This window comes from Anabas testudineus, chromosome 5 (assembly GCF_900324465.2).
Source record: "Anabas testudineus chromosome 5, fAnaTes1.2, whole genome shotgun sequence".
In the NCBI taxonomy this organism is placed as follows: domain Eukaryota; kingdom Metazoa; phylum Chordata; class Actinopteri; order Anabantiformes; family Anabantidae; genus Anabas; species Anabas testudineus.
The window spans coordinates 22,182,273-22,206,574 of record NC_046614.1 but is presented as its reverse complement, the minus strand read 5'-3'; the positions used below and the strand labels follow the sequence as shown (position 1 = coordinate 22,206,574).

The window sequence follows — 24,302 nt, the reverse complement described above, 5'->3', positions numbered from 1 at the left end:
CTTGCCAGCACCATCACAATAATAATTAATCACATTATGTTAAAACTAAGATTTCTTTTTACATAAGAGGTGGTCACATCCTGGGCTCTTATTTTGAAGGCGACACCGGAACACTCCCGTCTCTCTCAGATGAAACCAGGATTCAATCTCTGCAGCTCACACTTTGTTTCTCAGCTGAATGTTTTTCGGAAGTGAAGCTTGACTTTTACTTTTACTTTAACTTATTGAGAACATTAATTTATTGACTGTTCTGAGGAGCGACAGCGGCCGGAAACAGTTAAATCCAGTGTTTGTTTGTCCCATAAAGTGAACTGTGGATCTTTGGGAGCAGCTGCAGCCCGATGCAGGCAGGTGATGGATGTCAGCGGGGTTCAAGGTGAGACTGCTTTCTGTTGGTTATGTTAAAGAAAAGTAAAAACACGTTGTCTGCTCGTGCAAAGAGGGAGGAATGTGAAGAGACAGACAGGGAGTTACCTCACCCAGCGCCTGTCTGTCTGACTGTCTGTCTGTCTGTCTGTGCCATTATTTACATGATGCAGTTAAAGTGGTCACTGTACAGTAAGTGTGAAGGAAACAAACCTGAGGGAGAGACAGAGACTGTGAAGGAGAAGAAAAGAGGTTTGATAGCAGCTCAGTGAGTCACAAGTTCGCCTGAGAGTCACTTATAGTCTGAAACACACACACACACACACACACACACACACACACACACACACACACACACACACACACACACACACATCATGGCCGGTCAAACCTCTTTCAGGGCCCAGGGGCAGAAATGTTGGGCCCCTGTTGAGGCTCCACAACAACCACTAAAGCTGGAACGATTAGGTGATTACTCAGTTACTGACTTTTGATTTCAGGGAATCTAAAAATTTTCCACCATTTCTGACATTTCATAAACAAACCAGCCGTTTCAAAACATTGTCAGACATATTATTAATGGTAATAATTGTTGGTTGTAGTCAAGTTTTGAACTGGGGAGACTGGTTTCTGGTTACTAATCACTTTACTGCTGTAATAAGCTGTAATTTAGACATTCATTAAAAGCTTTATCAAATTACTTTCACAGTAACATTTGTTTCGTGTTGACTCGTCTTTGTGTGTGAGACGTTATGATGATGTGTGTTTGTAAGAGATCTTGATGTCAGTGACATTTCCCGACTAAAGAAACTGCAAGCAATCAGTTTGTGGAAGTACCTTGATCTTACATGTACTGTAACTTAGAGGAGACAGTTTCACACATAATCAAATTATACAGAGTCAAATGAGATGTGGTAATTCAGGGGCTTTTGGGGCCCTGAGGGTCCACTGTAAAGTTTTCTACTGTCAAAGCTTGGTGTGATGCTTTTTTGTTGTTGTATTGCTGAATGTTTTGTAAATGCTGTATCACTCAGATCCATGACTTAAGTAAATATGCAAATACAACATTGTAAAAGTTTTAGAAATAATAATAATAATTTAAATTCTACTTAAAAATACAACTTTGTTATGTGGAGAGCTGCTGCTGGAAAATTGAACGATTTCTGCTTAATGGGGAAATAATGAGGGGTTCTTGATGGAGCAGAAGATTCATTTAAAGTCTCATGCTAGAGCTCAGTTAGAAAAAGCTCCAAAAATAACTCTATGTAGTTATGAAACAACTGTCATATGACAAGTAGCTCCAATTAGAAGAAGATTAATCTTTTTAAGTTAAAGTCAGAAATCAGAGATTATACACATTAAAGCCTGAAAGTAAAGTTTATATACTGTCCCTAATTCAACTAATCAACAAACTGTTGCAGCTGTAATGCATTTTACTTGTTGTTAAAAGTGGATTATAACTTTATAATAAGATCATCAGCCCAACATTGACTCAGCTTTAGTGTCCACTCACTTCAGACCAGCTAAACTTTTTACTTTCTTCACTATTTATCATTTTAAAAAACAAAAATTAAAAGATGCTTTAAACATGGGGATTTGATGTAATGTTAATAAAAAACATTAATTGTTTAATTTTTGAATAGAAAACAAAATAAATGTTAGATTTTTAATAAAAGCTGAAACTGTGTGTTCTATATATGAACCGTAACATATAGCTGACAGGGGGTCGGAGGCCGTCTGAGATGATGTTTGGAGGAATGTGGTTCTTCTGCTGTAGAGGGTTCACTCACTGATTCTCATCGTTTCTAGGAGCAGTATGCTGCCATGCTGGTTCCACGAGCCGCGTACGTGGTGATTAACAGTTCTGCTATGTTCACATGTCGGCAGCGGTCGTTCATTCATTCACTTGCCCAGACGAGCAGTTAGCTCAAAGCTCTCCAAACAGAGAGCACATAAATTATGTGTATGAATCTGTGACTGTATTTCCAAGTTTATGATATTATTTTTAGGTTGTTTTATCAGTATAAACGTTATTTATTTGGTAAAGACTATTTGAAAAAAGGTGACTTATTGTTTTTACACTTGCATTTTTGTGCAAATTGTAAAATTAAGCAACCATCATGCTAATTTGTGAGCTGTGGAGTTGCTGTTAGTTGGACTGTTTTACTGTTAAACAGAACCAGACAAGCTGTTTTTGTGCTAAGCTAAGCTAACTAACTGCTGGCTATGTCTCGCACACAGATACGTGAGAGGTTATTAACCTTTTGAGCCAAAAACTACATCTAAATTACTTGGTTAAGTTTAGGGAAAGATCAAAGTTTGCTTTAACATAACTTCTTGCTGAAACAACAGTGCAGGTTTGAATCGATGGAAACAAACTGCTGTGATTCGTCATCCACTTCGGCCTCCGCCTTGTTCTTAAAACATCATCTTTGTCATCTGTTAGAGGGTTAGGACAGTGTTGATGATGACAAACAAAGCAGTGTTTCCTCTGCTGTTTCCTGAATGATGTCTTGACATCAGATCAGCAGGAAATTATATCATCAAACCTGTCTGGACTTTAAGACAGTGTTTATGTTGTCTCTTTAAAATAGCAGCTCATGAAGCAATCTTGTCCAAGATCTAAAACAAAGTCCACTGGCTTGTTCTAGTGGTTTTGATCCTATTACAGACATTCATTGACCATTGAAGTTTGCCTAGTAATCAGCTTTTGCACCACATAAATAAAAAGGCCAGGCTTCGCCAACAAATCCTTATGAGAGACCCAAACCAAAATGTGGATTGTGTCGTCTTAGTACTTTCCTCACACAAGCTTCTTAGCTGCTTTCTGAACACAAGAACCTGCTTCAGTCTGAAAACTGAGTGTTTGCTGTGTGTGAGAGAATAAGAGATCAGAAACAGATGAGGGGGGGTAAAAGATTCAACAGGAGAAAACACAGAAAAACACAGAGCCTGCAGCAAACACACCTCTGATCTGGACTAGTGCATGTGTGTGAGTGTGCAAGTGTGCAGGGTGGGATGATTTGTGCTATTGGAAAAAGCACTGCAGCTTCTAGGAATGAATGAGTCACACACTAAAACACATATTTAAACACTTGTAATGTACAGACACACACACACACACACAGAGGGAGAACACACTTTGATCAGATGGAAATACAAAACGTTTCTGTTTGTCTTCAGCTCTGTTGTCATCTGAAAACAGCAGACTCCATCCGTATGCAGTGTTTTCAGCACAAAAGCTGGTGGAGGAGCTGTGATCGCTGACCAAACGCTGCCGTGACCAGAACGGAGTTGTGCCATGTTTTCGCGGCAGTCTTAAGTTCGGCAGCACAAACACAGATGTTACGCAATTGTCCTCGGGCATTTGAGACTCCACCCAAACCCATTTACGTCAAGGTGGGAGAGGTGGTGCAGCTGTGGCTGTGTGCAGTCAGCAGGCAAAGTGAAAAGGAGTAAATACATCCCCTGCAGCAGTTCGACTGTTCAAATGTCTATGCACTGTTACACTGCACTGTAACATTCAGGTCATGGGATCGTGGCTCCAGCTTGTGTTTCTTGAAGTCGTTTTCTGGGTCCATGCTGTAATTACTGTCTGTAACGTCCTTATTGTTTGTTTTTAGAGTTATGAAAATTAACAATTGCATTGAGGTTTGAAGAGAGGATGACGTTTTTATGTCTTTTGCTGCAGAAATTGTCTGTTTATTTGTTCACTGCTTATTTAATTTAGCCAGTTGCAGAACAGTTTTCTTGATTTTAGTCGAGCGTGGTTAAAAATGTACACACAGATCCTTGGAAATCTCAAAACATGAACTTATATTTAATGTATGTTGACTTTAGCCTCTTTCAGTTTCATCTTCTGCAGGTTGCTAATGTACATTAGGTCGCAGTGAGATTAAGGCAGAGCCTGTAGCTGAAGATCGACGGCCAAGTCTTAGCAGGAATGTTAAATATTTCAATGAGGATAATCCAGAGAGCTGGTGTTCAGAAATGTTAGTAATGTTCTGTTTGATGGGTGAGTTCCCCACAGCATCTCTTGGACTGTTCTGTGTTTTCCATGGATTTAAATCCCTGCAGTCAGCAAATGACATCATCTGTGAATGAGACTCAATATGTAAATCTGCCAAAAAATGTTTAAAATTTGAAAAAATAATCTCACTACTGTTGTTTCTTTTCTTAAAGAATGAATTTATTTTATCACCAGAATTCCCAGCATGCTTTGGGTGATGTAAACAGGAAGCTCAATGTTGTAATCTCAATTCCCTTAATAGAAGCCACGAGGAGTCTTTTTGTGTGTGTGTCTAGAGAAATAAGACTTTCTCGCTCTGAATGTCTCCTTCTGAGTCAGCACAGTACAGTTTTTATATGTGTTAGCCTTCAGATGAATTTCTATCCTGAAGGATGGTTTTGTGTATAATTCAAAGAAAAAGCTTGAACGTTCAATAGAAATGAACCAGAAGATAATTTCAGGCTTTCTTGACAAGCTTGCTGAGTGGAGGTGTGAGTCAAATTAATATTCAACGATCACCTGATATTTATGTGTGAGAGGAAGAGAATACAGAGCTGTTTTCAAAATAAGAGAGGATTTTATTAAAAATAATAAATAGTTTTGCCCACAAAAGAGGTGAAAAAAACTAAAGTAAACTCAATTAAAGTTAACGTAAAAGAAATTAGGGTAAATTCTGATTATATTTAAAAGCTCTGCTCCCAGGGGAGCATCCTTCACCCCAGTCCTTTTAAACAGGATGTTCCTCCAGCAGCAACCTCAGCACTGGCAACTCAAAAAAGAAAAATAATAAAATAAATAAATAACACAGGCAAAAAATACAAAAGTGTGACTGTGCAGAAATTAACTTAATGTCTAATAACACATCATATCATTAAAATATGTGATATAGCCATCATCGGTTTGTTGGCAGTGACCTTATGCACATTTCACTCCCTGTCAAATCATGAATTTGGTTGTGATTCCTGCGACATGTCGTCATTTGTTTATTGTTGTGTCTGGGGCCAGTGCAGAAGTTCAGCAGGATTTTCAGTTTCAGAGGCCGGTGGAGGCTGTGGTGGGTGGTGTTACACCAGGCGTCCGGGGTTCCTGTGATGGTTGAATCATCATGACAAACAAAGAGACACTGAGCTGAAAAACATTTCTGCTTCACTGACAAACACAAACCGATGAAGGAATGAGAGGGTGGTCGTAACAGCTCGCACGCGTCCTGGAGTCCAGTACTGTAAGAAACATCCAGTGAGTTAGAGACTGAACTCTGCAGACGCTGTTAAATTAGATGTGTGTGTATTTCCTGTTGTAGGTGAGGTGACTGTGAGCAGGAAACAGAGCAGGACTCCTCTCTGCGTCTCTCACACACAGACATGTGATGATATAATAATGTTTGTGTACTGCGCAGCCTCTGGTATTTTGACGTTTTGGTGTCTTCCTCTTTGTCTTTCTCTCAGTTCCCTCTCTCTCAATGCCCCATTGTGTAGTAAAGTCCCAAAGATTCTTTGAAATAAAATAAAATTTCATGTGAAACGTGTATTAAATTTTCCAGACAGTTGATTTCAAATGGTTTTTTAGCCGCGCAGCTCACAGCAGATTTCCCAATCACTGGCACCACCCATTGTGTTAAGACAGATAACTTCACCTGGATGACTGCGAATCTTTATTTCATTAATACACCTCGTGTAGTTTCTACATACACTTACAATTATGTACTTAGCATCAGCTTCACACCAATATGTCTGTCTGGATATACATTGTACTAATGTTTTTGTTAACACTCTCATAATTTACTTTACAATTATTTTAAACTCTAAATTAGTCTTCTACCTGGTGCTAGGTTGTAGTTACCAACAGAAACCATCAGGTGGAGCTTTGGTCAAACTTAACCCTGCAGATGTCTCCACCTGGCTGTTGTTTAAATTAGTCTTTTTTGTAGTGGTTCTCAGGCTGAACACTAATCCTGCCAAGATTAACACACCTTAAATGGCCAGTTTGGAGGTTTTGAAGTTTTCCGTTCCCTTATGTAAACCTTTATTTTATAATTTGTTGTCAGTCGATCTGTTCCTATTGTGAGTTTAATGTAAAAATGGATCCACGGTCATCATTCTGTGTAAACATTATACAGTCAGTATATATCAATTATATAGTCTATTATATATAGACAGTATTATACAGTCATGTTACAATGAATCTAATCTAAATCCTTTCTTCTTCCCTCTCATTCTTGTCTTTCCATCAGGTCGAAGCTGCAGAAGAAAACCTCCTCGTTCTCTCTTCTCTCTCCTGATGGCTGGTCCCTCAGAGGGGTAAGAGACAGATCATGAACAACAAAGTGATTCAATAAAGTAAAAGTAAAGGCACCTCATAGTGCAATATGACTGTTTAACCTCAGTGTAAAAGAAACGTATGGCACATAGTTAGCACATTTCTACACAAGTGAAATCAAATTACTGGATACACATATTTAAACCCTCTACAGAGTCTGTACTGAGGGAGCCATGTTTTTCTACTTTCTACCTAATTCTGTGTTTAACTCCTTACCTGTAATCTTTTTATGCTGCTGCTAATGTCCCACATACCGGATATATAGTAAACTGTACTGTACTCACACTTCAAAAAAAACAAGGATGTTGTGTTTTCTCATCCACAACATGACTGTGGCCCTTTGTGTATAAGTGGCTTCAGTGTGAATGTGCCAGGATTAGCTGAGCAGGTAAAATGTGCATGTAGTCCTGACCCACCTGGGGATCTTTTTCAGGGTGGTGTAGAGACAGACAGAACATAATATCTGTTCTGGAGTGATTGAGTTCAGTCTTACTCTTATCTAAGCAGAGATGTCAGAGACAAATCAAGTACAAGGACGAGAAGAGATCTGTGTCATCATCATAGCAATGATAGGAAAAGATGAGTGAAAGATAAAACCCAAGGATTGTGGTGTCAATGGAAAAGAGAACGGGGCTGAGAACAGAGTCGTCTGTAGAGGAGAGAACTGGATACTTGCTACTGAAGAGATACCTTGAAGGTAGAACCTGAGCCAGCTGAGAGATTCCCAGTTCCTTGAATGCAGACAGGAGGGTGTGGATCTTTAACAATAAGATCAGACAAACATAAAACACTACCAACTGAATATATGCTTAATAAATTCCAACCATTATACGTTTAGTTTTAAACTTTAAAGCTCCTTATTTTCAGATGGCTGCTGTTGAGCTGCATCTGGACACAGTCTCTTCTAGAATCGGCTCTTGTTATCCGTGTGCTGTCTACAAACGTCAATTTTTTATTTTTGCATCTGCGTGCCTGCTAAAGAATCTGTAACGTAAAGTTAATCTCTGTCCCAGTCTGTGCATGTGGCTGCAGACGTGTGCACATCCAGCTGACGTTTGGTCTCCTATCGAAGCTAAAGTTAACCCTTAGCATCACCATAGGACGCACAAGGATGTCAGTAGAGTGTGCGAGCTAGTGTGTTGTAACAAGACCATTTAAAGAAGAACTTATTTTATCTTTTAACTTAAGCTAAACCGGAGTTTAGTTCTCGTGTCTTTGTGCATAAACTTGAACGTTTAGCATCAGACCTCTAATATTAACTTAAAATATGAGTCAAACCACAAAAATTAGACACATGCGTAGGTGTGGCTGCTTCTTACCCAACTAAAATAATATACTGTATTGTCATGCCCCAAGGTTTGGGGGGGGGTTCTTCTTTGTGTGATGTTTATAGAAAAGAGTTAATGGTCTTCTTTTGTGTCAGTGTCTCTACCATTGGTGTCTCAGTGTCTCCTGTAGCTCCTAATTATAGACGGCCGGTTCCCCCCTGACGGCTGTCACTTCCTGTTTGTCCAATGGGAACTGAGTGGATACACACACACACACACACACACACATTGTAAAGAGTTCCTGTTCTTTGGGGTCTGTAGATCCACTCAGAGAGGTGGCGAAGTCTGGGTTGAGGAGAAGGGAGGCGAGCAGTGGACAGAGGAAGGTAGAGAACAGGAGGAGAGAAAAGAGTCTGATGGATGAGGAGAAACAACAGGAGGAGAAGTGGCTCATGGAGTAACACTGGAGGAGACCAAGTGGAGGAGGAAGAGGAGAAATAGAGCAGCGTTTGAGGTTCAGAAAAAGAGGCACGAGAGAGAAAGGGGAGAAGAGCAATGTGACTTTAAAGGAGGTGATTCAGAGGAGGAGAAATCAGGCACATGTTGACTTGAGGAGGACAAGAGAAAGGAGAGCTAATGTGACTCTGGGGTTAAAACAGCGTGACCTGGAGGAAGAGGAGAAGAGGAGCAGCAGTACGTGAATGTTAACGAGCACTTGAACTGTGTTTGGAGTCTTAGAGGAGCAGATCTGATCCTGATGATGGGCTGCTGCCTGTTTGTTTACTATCGGGTGAGTTTGGGGTGTGAGCGCTCGATCGTCAGTGCATCCCAGCATGCTTTTCAAAAATAACCTGACACACAGAACTGAACATTCAGGGGCATGAAGGTTTTGTATCACGCTGATCTGTGCAGCTCAGCGTGCACAGAGGAGGAACTCTGCACTCATTATCTGGACTTCTACATACAAATCAATCAACAGGTCTGCAGAGATATGAAGTAATAGTAACACTAGCTGTATTAATGCACATGGCATTGGTAACTTAGACCTTATTATTAATGCTGAACACACTGAGAACATGACAGCAGCATGGCTCAGTAGTAAAAGAGCCTGGCTGCTGTGCAGACTACAATATAACTTCTGTTTTTATTTACACTTTACACATCACCTGTGTGTTTTGTAAATGGGACTGTGTGAAATATTATATAATTAACTTTGCTTTTAAAGGAGGTTAAAGATAAACAGCGTAATGTTCAGATGCATTTCTAGAGGAAGTTGGTTGACCTTATATGGGCATGTCTCCTCCCCCTCTCTGGTGAGGTAAAGGTAAAGTCTGCCAGGTTATATAACGTCCGGACGACAACAACATCTCAGCACAATAGAGAACAAACAGCAGACTTCCTGCTATTGTTACACAGCAACACTGATCCCAACATCCTCCTCTTCTCCTCCTCCTCTTCTTCTCCTCTCCTCTCCTCTCCTCTCTCTCCTCTCCTCTCCTCTCCTCCTCTCCTCTCCTCCTCCCCTCCTCTCCTCTCCTCTCCTCTCCTCTCCTCCTCTCCTCTCCTCTCCTCTCCTCTCCTCTCCTCTCGCCTCTCCTCTCCTCTCCTCTCCTCTCTCCTCTCCTCTCCTCTCTCCTCTCTCCTTTCCTCTCCTCCTCCTCTCCTCCTCCTCTCTCCTTTTTCTTTTCTCCATTTCTCCTCCCACAGTGTCTCTGAACATCTCCTTTCCTACTTCTTTCCTCCCTTTTCCCACTTCTTCCTTGTTCTTCTAGTCTAATCTTCTCCCTTCCCCCCCCTTCAAGCTTCCCTCCTTTCCTTTTCCTCTCATGATCTTTATACCCCCTTCTCCTCTTCTCCTCTTCTCCTCTTCTCCATCCTTCCTTACTTCCCTCATGCTCTTTTCTTGTTTCTGCTTCTCCTCTCCTCTCCTCTCCTCTCTCTCCTCTCCTCTCCTCCTCTTCTCCTCCTCCTCTCCTCCTCTTCTCCTCCTCTCCTCTCCTCTCCTCTCCTCTCCTCTCCCTCTCCTCTCCTCTCCTCTCCTCTCCTCTCCTCTCCTCTCTCTCCCTCCTCTCTCTCTCCTCCTCTCCTCTCTCCTCTCTCTCCTCTCCTCCCCTTCTCTCCTCTCCTCCTCCTCTCCTCTCCTCTTCTCTCCTCCTCTCCCCTTCCTCTCCTCTCCTCTCCTCTCCTCTCCTCTCCTCCTCTCTCCTCTCCTCTCCTCTCTCCTCTCTCCTCGTTCCTCCCTCCTCTCTCCTCCCCTCTCTCTCTCTCTCTCTCCCCTCTCCCTCCTCTCCTCTCTCTCTCCTCCCTCTCCTCCCTCTCTCTCCTCCTCCCTCTCCTTTCCCTCCTCCTCCTCTCCTCTCCTCTCCTCCTCCTTCTCCTCTCCTCTTCTCTCCTTCTCCTCTCCCTCTCACAGCTGTTTCTCCTCCTGAATTGGCCCGTGAAGTGTTTTTTGTGATATCTTCCTGTTTTTCCTGTCGTCATAGCAGCGCACAGGAACATTCCTCATGTAGCTGCACCTGTGGTACTTCCTGTCAGATAATCACTGTTGCCATGGTTATCTCAGGTGTCACCTGACCCTAACTGATATGAGAGTCATGTGATCACTCGTGATTTAAAAAGGGTTATGATCATATCATTGGGAATGATATGATCATATGATACTTTAATACTAATAACTATTAGAAATGAACTGAAATACAACAATAAAACAAAATGTGACAAGAACATTTCTTTTTTATACATTTCAGATATAAACATTGTGCTTTTTACTCATTTAAAGTTAATTCTACATATAATATGCTTCTAATAACAATATTAAAGCAGGCATTGACCTATTAAACAGATTGCTCCTGAAAAATACAACAATATTCTGTTGGTCAAACAACCAATATGTACTTTTTAATGTTGGATGGCGTCCGTTGAACTGTTTGGTAATGGGTGGAACTCTTCAGGTTTGGACTTTGTATTAAACAATAAATAAGAAAATAGTAGATGAATTCAGAATGAGACCAGTCATCAGCTGCAGCTGTAGAGTTGTATGTAGTGATTAGCCTAAAGCTGCAGATTTGATTTTATTATCTCCGCAGACTTAGCGTTCCCATCATAGTCAATGTTGTTTTGATGCAGTGTGAAATTCAGAATCATCATTTAATGTGTGCATCGCCTGTTCTCCACCTAACAGCAGTTTCCTGTGTTTTGTGTGTTGCAGAAGAAGAGGAAACAGGCAAGCAGAGATGCAGACTCCCTCAGTCTCTGCAGCCTGGACATCAACGTAAGTTCACTAAGCTTTTGTGGCTCAGTTTTTGTCTTTGTACTGCACACGTGGCTTAAAAAAACGTTTAGTCTTTTATTTAGAAAAGACTAAACACTGATTTCTTACTGCATTATGTCCACACCTTTTAAATTACAATGAACATTTGAAAAAGGAGTAACTTTACTATTACAGTTTTGTCAGCATTTGGTCTGTTTGGATGTTTGGATGTTTAAGGTGTGATGTGTTTTTTGGAGCTTATTCCTAAAAAAAAACAGAGGGTGTCGTGTATTGTATGGATTGTGAAGGTCATTATTGTAAAATACACCTGAAGTACCACCAGAGTCATATATGTCCTAATATTGCATTCTAATTATTGATGTAAACGTCACTAATGTTGTAGTTAGTGAAGTAAGTAAGTAGTAAATGTAATAACAATCATATTAATGCAGCTAAAGACTCTCAGCTCTTTCTGCAGCCATTACAGCCTGTGAATTAAAGGTACATACATCAAATTTCTGATTTACATATATGAAAGATGTTGAAATATTGCTTATATTTTTTGTGCAACATTCGCACCTAGCAGGAAGAGGACTTTTTCCAGTTCCAGTTTACATTTAAATTATTATTATCATTTACATTTTTTATTGGATACAGTTCCTGAGAGATGCAGAAATGTTTGTTTCTCATGTGCACTCATTTCAGAAGTCGTATTATAACAGCACATTACTTTTTATTTATGTTTTCAGTTTTCTGTTAATCACTTTGCACTCAACTGAATGAAAGGTGCTATAAAAATAAAGGTTTAATTAAGTTTTTGTAGAATAAGATGACGAACTAATGAGATGATTGACCGATTCTATTTAACTGATTTTAGTTCTCTTTCATATTCATATTCTGTTTTTTATTCTGTGGCTCTCTCTGTAGTGAGTAATCACATTACATACGATAATCGAGCAGCTCTACTAGTTGTACGTTTTGTCATACGTGTTGATCCCAGTCTATAGTTAGTTGTCCGTATTTACATCAATCCGTCCACCTGTTCCCTGCCGCCTGTGCTGTCCTGGCCACCCTGTTACAGTCTGTTTTTGCTCCTTACGTACTGTTACTGTTGCCTGCCTGTTACCTCTCTGTTTGTCTACACGTCTCCTCCTCTTCATTTGTTTTGTTAGGTTACTTTACTGCACCCTCCCATCAGACTGAGCGCCTGTGTTTGGGTTTTCCTTGTCTGTTGCTCGTACACTAACTGTGTACACCCCAATAATATTCTCTAACTCGTGATAAAAAGTAGAAAAATGCATTAAAATTGAGGCAAAATAACCAGATATAACTTATTTTTTATTTCACTCATTCCATTAGACCTGGCCCCTATTTTACCCACAATGCAGCCTGACCATTTCATCAGAGCAGGTCGTGCAGCTCCCTCTGGAGTCTTAAAAGGCTTTATACAGTTTAATTTCTCATGTGTATAAACGCTCCATCAAATGTTTCTCAGTTAAATCAGTGTATTTCATCTGCACACGTCTTTTGAATTTTAGGCAGTTTGATTTCTCTTATTTATATGAAATGTGGCAGATTAAAAAACTGTATTTCCTTATTAATAATTAGAGTCATATAGATTGAATTTCTGTAGGAGACTAATATACTTAATTAACCTTTTGTGTAGGTTAGTTAGTTAGTTTAAGGACATTATAGAAACTGTAGAAACAGTATTTTCTTAGAGACTGTTCTTTTGTTTCTTTTGTCTCCTTTTGTGTAATTTTATCATAAAATTTCTTCATGTTTTCACCCTCGGTCATGAATTTTCCAAGTTATATAAATAAGAAGTGTCTCAACACGCAGAGGAAAAAACAGGCTGCAACAATATATTCATCCATTATCAGAAAGACTTATCTTGATAAGGGGCATGGAGTGGAGAGGGAGGGGGGCAGCTGGAGCTGGGATCAGCTGAGAGGCGGGGAACACATTTAGTTTTTATATATAGTGGTGGTAAGTAGTGGTAGGTGAAGCTGATTTTGATCAGCTTGTTTTACGGCCTCCAGAGTCAACGTGAACTTTATAAAGACTAGTGAAGGTAACGTTACGTTGACAGATGGTGTAATGCAGGTTGTAAAGAGCTGTGAACGAATTAAAATGTTGACATAAAGCTGGTCCTGTTCTGAACAACAGCCTGTATCCACTGTATAATTCTGTAGAGTTTTATGTTTTTAATATAATTCTATAAAGTCTTAACGTCACAGTGTAAAGTGCCTTCACATAAACTTATTACATCTCTATATTCCTCTTTAAATAACACCAGGCTCCTGAAACTGTAGAAAAAACTGTAAAAGAGTGTGAAGTAACTTACGCCTTTCCAGCTCTGACTGTACATTATTGTATATTCTGACCCTCGAGGGGCCTCGGTCCTAATGTTCGACGCCTCCTCCTGTATTTTTATCCCTCTGCCAGCAGCCTGTTCCTTCCCGGGCGGCGCCCCCCTCTGCTCAGGCTAACACAGGATGTCCACTCTGGTCGATACACTCCAGTGTGACAAACAGATCCAAACACACGTCAGTCTTATTTTGCTACGACCCGACGCTGGCAGATAATGAACCTATAAGAAACGACACTCTATTGTTTCTCTAGTGTTACTCACCGGAGCTGTGTGAGTCACATGCAGCCTAAAACTGGACCTGGAGACACTTTACCTGACCCACAGGTCATGATAGAGTTATATTTTTATAAAAGACACTAACTTCTGCACCAATACTGTCGTTGTCCAGACAAAACAAAGAGTATTATTTTATAGTTTCATAATTTACAGTGTGATAGAAAGTTGTTAAGTACAAATATTCAAGGAGGTAATTAATTTTACAGTATACTTTATAGACTGCACCACATGTTGGGGGGAAATCATTTAATTTATATTATTAGAAATAAATAAACAGCTTTTAATTGTTTTCAATTAATTACATATATAATAAAAAAACAATAATGTACAGTGGTAGTTAGAAATTCAGTAGATGTAATAGTTAAAATAAACTTTACAAGTTGACTGTAACTTGTAACTTTTAGTTTTGACGATAAAACACCTGAGAATGTCCTGAGTCACTTTAAAATAGGTAATCTGAGACAAAAGGTGCTATATTGTTTAATTTATTTTAATTTATTTTAGTATAATAACCACATCAAGTCAAAAAACCTGACATTTGTCTCGTATTTGTTTGATTTTCATCCTAAATTAATCGTCCATGTCGTCGAGATTGTATTTCTTAATGTCTCATACCAGTTTTAGTAGATTTAAAAATTTAAGAGGTTTATGTTTTCATTAATCATGAACCATCTTAAAAATATCCAGCGTTGGCACCTTCATGCCTCCATTGACATCCGCTCTTAATAAAAAGCGTCACTCCTGCTCTTTGATGTATGGGCGTGTAGCCAGTGTTTCATACTTCAAGTGAAATAAGATTAAAATCTCAGTGACGTTCAGAGGGTCTTTTCCTAAAGGGGTGTCCTGAGCCAATCCCAGACATTAATCAAGAGAATAATTCACCAGGTATTCATTCATAAAATGTAATCACAGCTATAAACTTCTATAAAAAGTCTATAACCTCTATATGCTTAAACCCTAAACTGAAGAACATATATCCTCACAGTATGGCTCCCTAAACAGGAATATGACCCCCCTACATAATTAATTACTACAAGTATGAAGTAATTAAACAAGCTTTTCGCCTGCAGGCTGCTCTCCCTCCCTCTCTTTCTCGCTCTTCATTAATTAAATCACAGATTGACATTGATTGTTGACAAACTGTCCCAGCACCAGTAGCTCCAGTAGCCTGTCAGCTCCAGGAGTGGAGGGTGGTAGTACATGCTGAGTGCAGATATTAGTGCTTTGAGGTACTGCATTTCATAGATAAAAGGTGACATATGTAAGTTCACATAGGGAAGACTTCACAGTGGATGGGTAGGTTGACAAATCATTAGCTAACATCTGCAATAAGTTGTTATAAAATTAGTTTCACCTTATACAGTCCAGGAGCTCGGTGGTTCCTTTGATAGCTGATTACATCCGTGGAATTTAACTAACATTACAGCTAACTGGGCAGTGTTTTCAGTCAACTAGCAGTCAGTTTGAGGTAGCTGGGCAAAGACAGCATCCCTGATGTCTGGTTGTAAAGTGGCTCAGTGTGGAAAAGGTGGAACAAAAGTGACTGCTTGTACAAACTTCTGTGTACAGTCTATGGTGGATCTGTAAAGGTGTGCTGATACTCTATTACTGTCTATCTAAATCTAAATGCACACCTGAGATTAATAGAATTGAGTTTGCAGGGCATCATTGTCACTATTCACGTACAGTGTACATAATCTACTGTACATTCTCAGCACATGATATCCACAGTTTGTTTGGAGCCACTTTAAAATGAAGAAATTGTTCCTATGAAAACTAAACTGAGGACTGGGTGGTCTGTGAGTACTGCTCCACCCATAACACCCACCCAAATGTATCAGTGCGCACTCGTGTGTAGGATCAATGTATTGTTGGTTCGGAAGGGGGAAACAAGAAGGGAGGACGAGAGGAAGGAAGTGAAGACAGTAAGTGAATAAGTGAGTCAGAGACAACATGAGCAGTCTGAGTTTTAAAGCAGAGCGGGTCTGGAGGAGGACGGCTACATGAGAGGGAGAGACCTGCAGCAGGGATTTAAAAGAGAAAGCAGAGGAATAAGAGACCCAGACCGGCTTGAACTCGCTGCACAACTCCTCGACACCTAGACGTTCTCTTGCTACTGGAAAAGATCCAGGTCCTGTGCTGAGTTTTGGGCTGAGCAGTATGGTGATACGGCATTTAAAGTCTGCGTGCTCTGTGGAGTTCTGCAACATTTGGGGTTTGCTGGAGAGCAGCAGCATGGGGAAGCAGGTGGAGGTAAGATGGAAGATTTAGTTTGACTGTATGAGTCAAAGTGGAACGTTGTTATTTTTCACTTTATTTAAAATTTGTGATTTATTATTTAATTTAATTTCAATCTGCATCCTGTCCTCAGTTTAGGATTATTACAACATTTCCTTTGAGAACATGTCAGATTACTGTTGTTGAACCTGAAGAGAAAAATGTCCTCAAACAGTAATAGGAAAAGCTCAATGGAAGATGTTCTTCGTGAAATCAATAACTGTTCTGAGATTCTTTGCACCTTTAAAACAAAACAGAATTCAAATTTTAAGGTTGCAAAATTTTCTAATATTATAAGAGAGAGAGAGAAGATAGAAGAAAGTTCAACATCATTATACGTGTGTTTAATTAGAACCACAGGGAGCAGGTTTAACATAGGTGAAGTTGCCTTTTAAGAAATTAAGTAATTTATTTTTGAACAACCAAAATTAACCCAAGTTCATTGTCTGTTGATTAATCAAATTGTCAAATAATAGTTTTATAGTAGTGCTCGATCCTTTATTTTAATACACACTCAGCCGCTGATGTTCTTTTCTAAATACACCTACAGTCCTGGCTGCAGAGTATCTGTCCCATGTTAACCTGTGACGCTCATGTTTCACCTTTAACCCCACATTTTATAGCCACTGTTGTTTTTGCTTGTTTGTTTTTGTCCTGAGTGTCGCTCGCTCTGCTGTAAACCTGCTGCAGTTAGATAACCACTGAATTGATCTTTGTCAGATTGAATCAGGTGACACCCCATCACACACAGAAACCTGTTACAGCATCTCCAATGGAAACTTTAACAGACTGAAGTCGTCAAATGACGGTTGAAGTAACTTTACTGCTAAAATTGCTCTGACTCTGTTTAAACTTATTTTAACTGGGGTTTGTATGTTGTGTTTACGAGACTCTTCAGTCCTCTGGATGCTGCTCGTCACAACCTTTTTCATTCTTAAATGTACAAACACTTGTTTGCTTCTGTAAAATCGGGAAAATGTTTGGGACATGAACCTGAAGCTAAAGTTAAAAGTTTTCCTGTAACTCCAGAGCAATCGAGGACAAATAAATCATCTGTCAGAGGTTAATTTATTTTTGGTCGACTGGTTCCCGACTGGGAGCGCTGATGGAAACAGAGTTTGATGGTTCCAGTAGGTCAGCTGACTGCGGGCTGCAGGGCAGAGCTGAAGATATATACACACAGACGCATGAACACAAACATTGATTTATTTTAAGTCTGTATCCAGGACAAGCAGCCTGGTGGCATTTTAAAACACAGACACCCTGATATTATCGAGGTCTGATATCTGTGTTTGTGTCTCGCTATGGTCCTGTGCACAAATTTTTACCTCATTGCCATTTTTGTGAGAATGTGTTTTTTCTACTCCAGGGTTGTTGAGACTTCATTTTAGGGTACAGGTTGAGGTTATGCATTTAGCAGTGATGGTTAAAGTTAGAGTATAATGCATTATATGAGTGAGTGTCCTCACAGCTATAGTGAGAGAAGCCTGCATGTGTGTTTATGTGAGACAGAGAGAGTTTGGCAGAGAAGGAGTAACTTTGACTCACGCTATTGTTTAACCTGCAGTAAATCAACAATACAAAGTCAAATTTCCCGCAAACGACTAAAACATTTACACACAAGTTTATTTAAAAACAAGAGTCTGAACATCAGTCTTCAGATTCACTGGACAAAGTCTGCTGGAGGAAAAACTATAAAAACACTGTTGATAATCAGTTAGTAATAATACGATTATACTGTAGAATTAATTTAGCAAGTGAGAATAAATGTAAATAATTCACCGTTTAAAGATTCTTCAGTGTGAGCTGCTTTTCTCCGTTTAAATCATTGTAAATATATTTCTTTCTGTGATTTTAATGATTGTTTTAATAACATCTGTGTCTGTTTTAAAGTCGTGTTGGTTGATGTTTTGTTTGTGAGGATATTTTCCTCAGGTAAGTTTCTAGACATTTTGCCACCGTCTCACGTCATCATATGACATAAAAGTAGCATGAAACTGATCGTTTCCCACTGTTTTCTTACATTTTCTTACAATGAGCTGCAGATCATTGGCAGCAAGACAAAATAAATAAATAAATATTTAGAGCATATAAAAGTAAGATTTAATTAAAATTAAAACCGAATTTTAAATGTGTGTTTAAACACATCAACAGTTGTTCTCAGATCCACGGGGAAACTGTTTCATCAGCTCAGAACATAAAAACTAAAAGCTTTTGTTTTGGAAACAACAGGCTCGCGCCAGAGGACCTAAGAGGTCACGCTGGTTCGTGCACTAGCAGGGTGTTCACCACGAAGTGCACGTGGGGAAAGAAGTGCTTTAAAAACAAGACCTGGAAACACAGATGACCGAGATTTGGTCTTTGTTATAGGGAGTCATGATGTGTGCCACGGTCTCCTGCAGGGTCTCAGCAGGTCCAGTTAAACGTGTGCCGGCTTCTAAGTGGGTTTATAGCTCAGTTCTCTCTCACAGGAGCCCAGCACCAAGCGCAGTAAACCTGTGTCCAGGGTGACGTCTCTGGCCAGCCTGCTGCCGCCGGTTAAGACCGCACCACTGAAGAGGATCGGTCAGACGCTGCAGGTGATCCACCGCTCACCAGTCTCCACCTCAAAGTGCATTATGTATTTATTCTATTTTGATGCAAATACTTTTGTGCTTTTACTTGAGTAGTGTTCTGACTGCAAATTACTACTTAAGTAGAAGATCTGAGTACTTATTAAGTGTGTTACCTGCTCCAGACTTCTGTATTCCAGAGTCTGAAATTAAGAAATTATTATCACAACCAGCACTAAGAAAGAGGAAATATATCAGAAATACATGTTTATTATTATGTTATAGACAGTTTGATGTTTTTAAATCAGTTTTAACCTCCTCTCTGTATCTGTTTAGCGCTCCATCAGTTTTCGTAATGAGAGTCGAACAGAGAGACCTGCTCCTCCTCCTCCCTCCTCCTCCTCGACGATGAAGACACGAGTTATCTCAGCCACGGTCTCCAACCCTTCCTCCTCCATGACTGCGACTCGTGTCTCGACAGCAGCCGCCCCGGCCGCCAAGCGCCGTGACAGCAAACTTTGGAGCGAGACGTTCGACGTCAGACTGGGAGTGTCACAAACTCTGAGTCCGAAAGAGATAAAGAGACAAGAAGTGGGTGAATTATTATTGTTGGTGTGTTTTTGTTGTCCAACTCTCACACCACAGTTTATTACAGTGGAATAGCAAAGACAAAAAACGTGCCACTGTCTTTTTTTCTTATTCCCTCTCACTTCTGTCTCTTCAGGCCATATTTGAATTAGCTCAGGGTGAGAAAGACTTGGTGGAGGATCTCACATTGGCTAAGAAGGTAAATACAAACTGAATCTCCTCCTACTGTAGATTTACTTTGCTGTTTTTCTTATATACGCTCATACTGTGTGTATGTGTGTCTACTGCAGGCTTACCATGACCCAATGCTGAAACTTTCAATCATGACTGAACAGGAACTGAACCAGATCTTTGGTACTCTGGACTCACTGATACCACTGCATGAAGGTAAGAGGGGTCATCTGGTGGTGTCTAGTCCTATATCAAATCTCATAGAGCATGCTGCAGCAGTTATCTTTCTCTCTCACTCCCTGAATAAAGTGAATAATTGGCCAGTTTTAGACTGTATTTTATTAATCTTATTGTGTTTATAAGTGTTTTGTAGGGAAAAATAAAGTATTTATGTTTATCAAAATGTCCAGAAAACCTTTGGAAATAAATAAATTATCAATACCGCTGAAGAAGCCGCTGTTGTCATTGTGTCCTCTGCATCTTTTTTATAATCATTTCAAAATGTTTCTGCTCAGACCTACTGAGTCGCCTTCGAGACGCCAGGAAACCTGACGGGTCCACAGAACACGTGGGACACATCCTGACTGACTGGGTGAGCCGCAAAAAGCAGCAAGCTCAGAACCTAATTACAGTCCACAGGGTTCAGATGCCTTTTCATCTCAAGTTCAATCATCATAGACCCAGATTCTTATCTCCTACACTCTGCATTAACCAGGTCTCTGTCTCTGTCTCTGTCTCTTTACAGCTGCCCTGTCTCTCCGCCTACACGCCGTACTGCAGTAACCAGGTGAAGGCTAAAGCTTTGTTGGACCAGAAGAAGCAGGATCGGCGAGTCCAGGACTTCTTGCAGCGCTGCCTCCAGTCACCTTTTAGCAGGAAGTTGGACCTGTGGAACTTTCTCGACATCCCCCGGAGCCGACTAGTGAAGTACCCGCTCCTGCTCAGGGAGATCCTGAAGCACACACCTAATGACCATCCGGACCGGCAGCACCTGGATGAGGCGGTGAGGAAAACATAACTTACAGATCTGGCTTAAGCCTCTGTCTTACTATTGTGCTTTATGTAACAAAACCACTTCAGGTCCAATGAAATCAGTCAAATACAACCTAAATAAAGCTTATAAATCTTAGAGACTTGTTGGTATCATTTAACTGATTTTAATTTTGTCTGTTTGATCCACAGATGCTGATGGTTCAGAGCGTGGTCGCAGACATTAACAGGGGGACGGGGGAGTCGGAGTGTCAGTACTACAAAGATCGTCTGTTGTACACAGAGGACGGACAGAAGAACGACCTCATCGACCAGTCTAGGACGCTCAGCTGCCACGGAGAACTGAAGAACAACAGAGGACTCGTCAGTAGATTTCTAAAATTCTTCTACCCACCACCAAAACACAAATGAATTAGCAATTCAAGTATAAGTTGTTAACTCGAGATTGTATTTCTGAATATGTTTTGATCTAATCAGTCACTAAGATGTTCCCTCTTCTTCTGTTTCTCTCTCTTTCCAGAAACTTCATGTGTTTCTGTTCCAGGACGTCCTGGTCATCACCAGGTCAGTCTCGCTGAACGATCAGCCAGTCAGCTACCAGCTTTGCCGCCAACCAATCCCCATCCGGCAGCTGGACCTGGAGGACCTATCAGACGGAGAGATGAGAGTAGGCGGGTCCATCAGGGGGGCGTTCAGCAACAACGAGCGGAGTTAGTAGTTCACAAATAGCACTACAAATATTCATTTTCTGATTTGAGTCTCTTAAATTCATAGACGAGCACAGATCCTGGCATAAACTTCTGATAATAACAAATGTGGTCTCTCTCCTCGCAGCTAAGAACTTCTTCCGGGTCTCGTACCGCAGCGGAGGTCAGCTGCAGAACCACTACTTTCAGGCCAGTGACGCCTTCAACAAACAGCAATGGATCAACTGCATCAGGCAAGCCAAGGAAGCAGCAGCACTGACTGGAGAGCAGCCACTGCAGACAGGACAGTGTCTGCAGACCGGGCAGAGTGGGCAAACAAGACCAGTTAGTGAGACAGCAGTGAGTTTGCAAAGTGATTCAGGGATTGAAGATGACAAAGGGATGTGGGGGGAGATGGAAACAGGGCTGGGGATGGAAGGAAAGGAAAACCTGGGTGAAGGGAAATATATAAGTTTGGATAAAAAGGCTCTGGAGGGTGGAGCAGGTTTGGAATTAGATGGAGAAATGAGGGTGGACAGTGAGACAAGGCTGACGACCAGTGAGACAGAGGCAGGGCAAGGGGTCGGTGAAATGGGGGTAGAACCAGGAGCCAGAGCAGACTGGGAGACAGATGGAGGAGGAGGAGGAGGGACTCTCAGTAGAGGTGCAAACGAGGTTCCCACCTCCCTCATCGCTTCTTGTCCTTCTCAAGACAAGGAGGAGGAGGTGATGGAGCAGGAGCAGAGTGGCGCTAAAGAGGCAGACAATGTCAGCATGGACACGAGTGAGGCCGACTCACCGCAGGGCGACGAGCTGTCACTCAGGTGCTGATGCGACAAAAACAAAACGGACTGTGGATGCAGCCAATCAAAATCGGGGACTTGATGATGATGTCACTGACAGGAACATCAGGGATCATGGATTATTGTGTAACTGCTGTATCCTGACTGCCGGATGTTCAGCGTGACCACTGTGTTCTCAAATCAGCCGCCTCCACTTCCAGAATCCTGGCCCCATGTGACGGCGCTAAGTGAATGGACGTTATTAAGACACTGGAAGTTCAGATGACGCCCTGTGCAGTTGCTCATTCTGCAAAAACATTTTACAGGCTTCCTCAGGCTGTCCTCTCTCTGCCTCCCACGAACATACAGCTCATTGAGACGCTTTAATCGGACCTCACATTGTGATGTTAAGACTGATGTTGGACTGTTTGTGATTTTACAGCCGTTGTTTTTCTGATGACTGTGTATGGTATGTATCATGGCACCATCACTTAATACGTAATCCCAGTTCACCAGATTAGAGCTCAACTCACAAGACTGACCATTTTTCCTGGCCTCTCTCTTCATAGCTAGTGTTGCCTCATTTAGTTTTAGTCACCTCTTAATTAAAACCGCAGCTGTCAAGTGTTAAGGCTGTTGAAGTTACCTGTGACCATTACTGGTGCTATGATGAGGTTTTTAACTGTACACGCTGAACACATTTCTGCTGATGGTGTCAAACTGTGCCACTGATGGTGCTGATGATGGTAACAGGCACTGAGACAGACAGGAACAAGGCAGAAGGTTAGCTGTAAATAGTACAGGTTCAAAATATTTAAAATATTGTAAATCTTTTTAGAGGAAGAAGATGCATGCAAGTTTCAGAAACACACTGTGTAAAACAAGAGCACAAAAGATGCATTTTGTTATTTGTTAGTTAAAGATTTTCAGAAAATCTTTCATGTTTGTGATATGGAGACAATCACAAGACTAAGAGTTTAACTTGACTCAATTTAAGATAATAAAATTATGTAAATTTAGCAGCATCTTGCTTTTAAATCACCATGAGGAAAAGACAGTGACCCATGTTTGAAGCTACATTTAGCTCATATATTTGTCCACTGTAACCAATGGTCTCTTGTAGACATTTAGTGAAACAAACCAGTTTAATAGTGTCCTTCTCTATCTTGTACATCTAAAGTTTAGGGAGTTTTCATTCCTCCAATTCCTATTTCTAATCCTTCTTCTCAAACTCAGTTTTTTTAAAAATCCAATAACAAAAAATCAGTTTTACTGTCAAAAACTCTGCACTAAACAGAGCTGTTCGCCCACTTCTAACGAAAATGAATGCATGTCCGGTTTGCAATGATTAAAGTTTTCAGTGAATTTCAGTGCAGGTGGGAGAGAGAAGGTCAATACAGTGAGGTGGATTTTTGGATGTGAACACATCGAAACAATCCTGTCTGTTATTTAATTATATATTTGTAACATTTTTACAAAAGAGCTTTCATCTCTTATTTCCTCAAACCTGAAATGCTCAATATTTTTGATATTAACATTTAATAAATCTGCATAAATATGTGAAACAGTGTAATTGTGTAGAGTTTTTCCGTCTCAGCACAGTGTGTTTCCTCTTTGTCCCGACCACTACCAAGGGACAGACAGGCACTAGTTTTGGTAACTTGCTGGTAAAGAGATCAAACTTATTTTTTTCATGTGGACACAAACATGACTCCAATGATTGTGTAGCTTTGCTAGATGGGTGTGATGTTTCTCATCTAGATGCCAAACATGGGTCAGTGTTAATAGTCGGAATAAAATGTGATATTTTGCATCTTGTACTGAAAAGTGAAAGTGAAACTAAATATTTTTGCTATTTGCAAATTTCAAAAACATATTAATGAATGCAATTCACATGAGACACAATGACACATTACATTACATGCTGCATTGATTTAATCTTTAATGGATTTTCATTTTCAACCATCTGTGCAACAGTTTTACTGCAGTATTCTGTCAAACTGAAAAGTTTGAAGCTGTTAAGTGTTACTACAAAAACGCTGTGGGGTAAAATGTTCAGTGTATTTTATGGCAATCAGAGAAGTCCCAAACTGGAGAACCTGTTCTGTATGTACTGTATGTAAAGAATTTATATGAAGAGGTGTATATGAATGTGTATATGAATGTAGGAACAAAGCCAAGCATGTTTTATACACTTTATGTTTTCACATGTTGTGTTACACATGATTTATAGTGTCAAGACAATCAGTTTGATGTTATACATTAGAACTGTCTGGATCCTGAAGATGATGGTGATATAATGAACTACAGCTGGACAGTTACCACATGTTTTAAAAAAGCAGGTGAACTGCACATCTCAGAGAAAATATCCCAGACAATTCCTGCGCACACAACCAG

At 40.4% G+C, this 24,302-nt stretch overlaps 1 protein-coding gene across 4 annotated transcripts; it reads left to right on the top strand.

Moving 5' to 3' along the window:
* The first annotated feature begins 133 nt into the window (after positions 1-133).
* On the top strand, positions 134-22,969 carry LOC113154311 (rho guanine nucleotide exchange factor 3-like). Of its 4 annotated transcripts, none has more exons than XM_026348433.1 (12): positions 134-376; positions 6,606-6,672; positions 11,171-11,230; positions 18,608-18,715; positions 19,025-19,279; positions 19,413-19,475; positions 19,567-19,663; positions 19,963-20,039; positions 20,193-20,450; positions 20,630-20,800; positions 20,958-21,147; positions 21,272-22,969. In XM_026348433.1, the coding sequence occupies exons 1-12, from the start codon at positions 342-344 to the stop codon at positions 21,952-21,954; spliced, it is 2,064 nt and encodes a 687-aa protein (XP_026204218.1). In that variant the 5' UTR covers positions 134-341; the 3' UTR covers positions 21,955-22,969. The 4 variants fall into 4 exon arrangements, with proteins under 4 accessions (XP_026204218.1, XP_026204217.1, XP_026204220.1 ...); XM_026348432.1 differs by having other exon boundaries at positions 11,168-11,230; XM_026348435.2 differs by lacking the exons at positions 134-376; positions 6,606-6,672 and adding an exon at positions 8,251-8,749.
* Positions 22,970-24,302: the final 1,333 nt, after the last annotated feature.

Bases quoted from the DNA above. Each gene is read 5' to 3' on its own strand.
- LOC113154311 (XM_026348432.1), top strand. From the start codon at position 342: ATGCAGGCAGGTGATGGATGTCAGCGGGGTTCAAG. The intron at 19,664-19,962 runs GTAAGAGGGGTC...GTTTCTGCTCAG, and splicing joins ACTGATACCACTGCATGAAG to ACCTACTGAGTCGCCTTCGA. The intron at 20,451-20,629 runs GTGAGGAAAACA...TTTGATCCACAG, and splicing joins GGCAGCACCTGGATGAGGCG to ATGCTGATGGTTCAGAGCGT.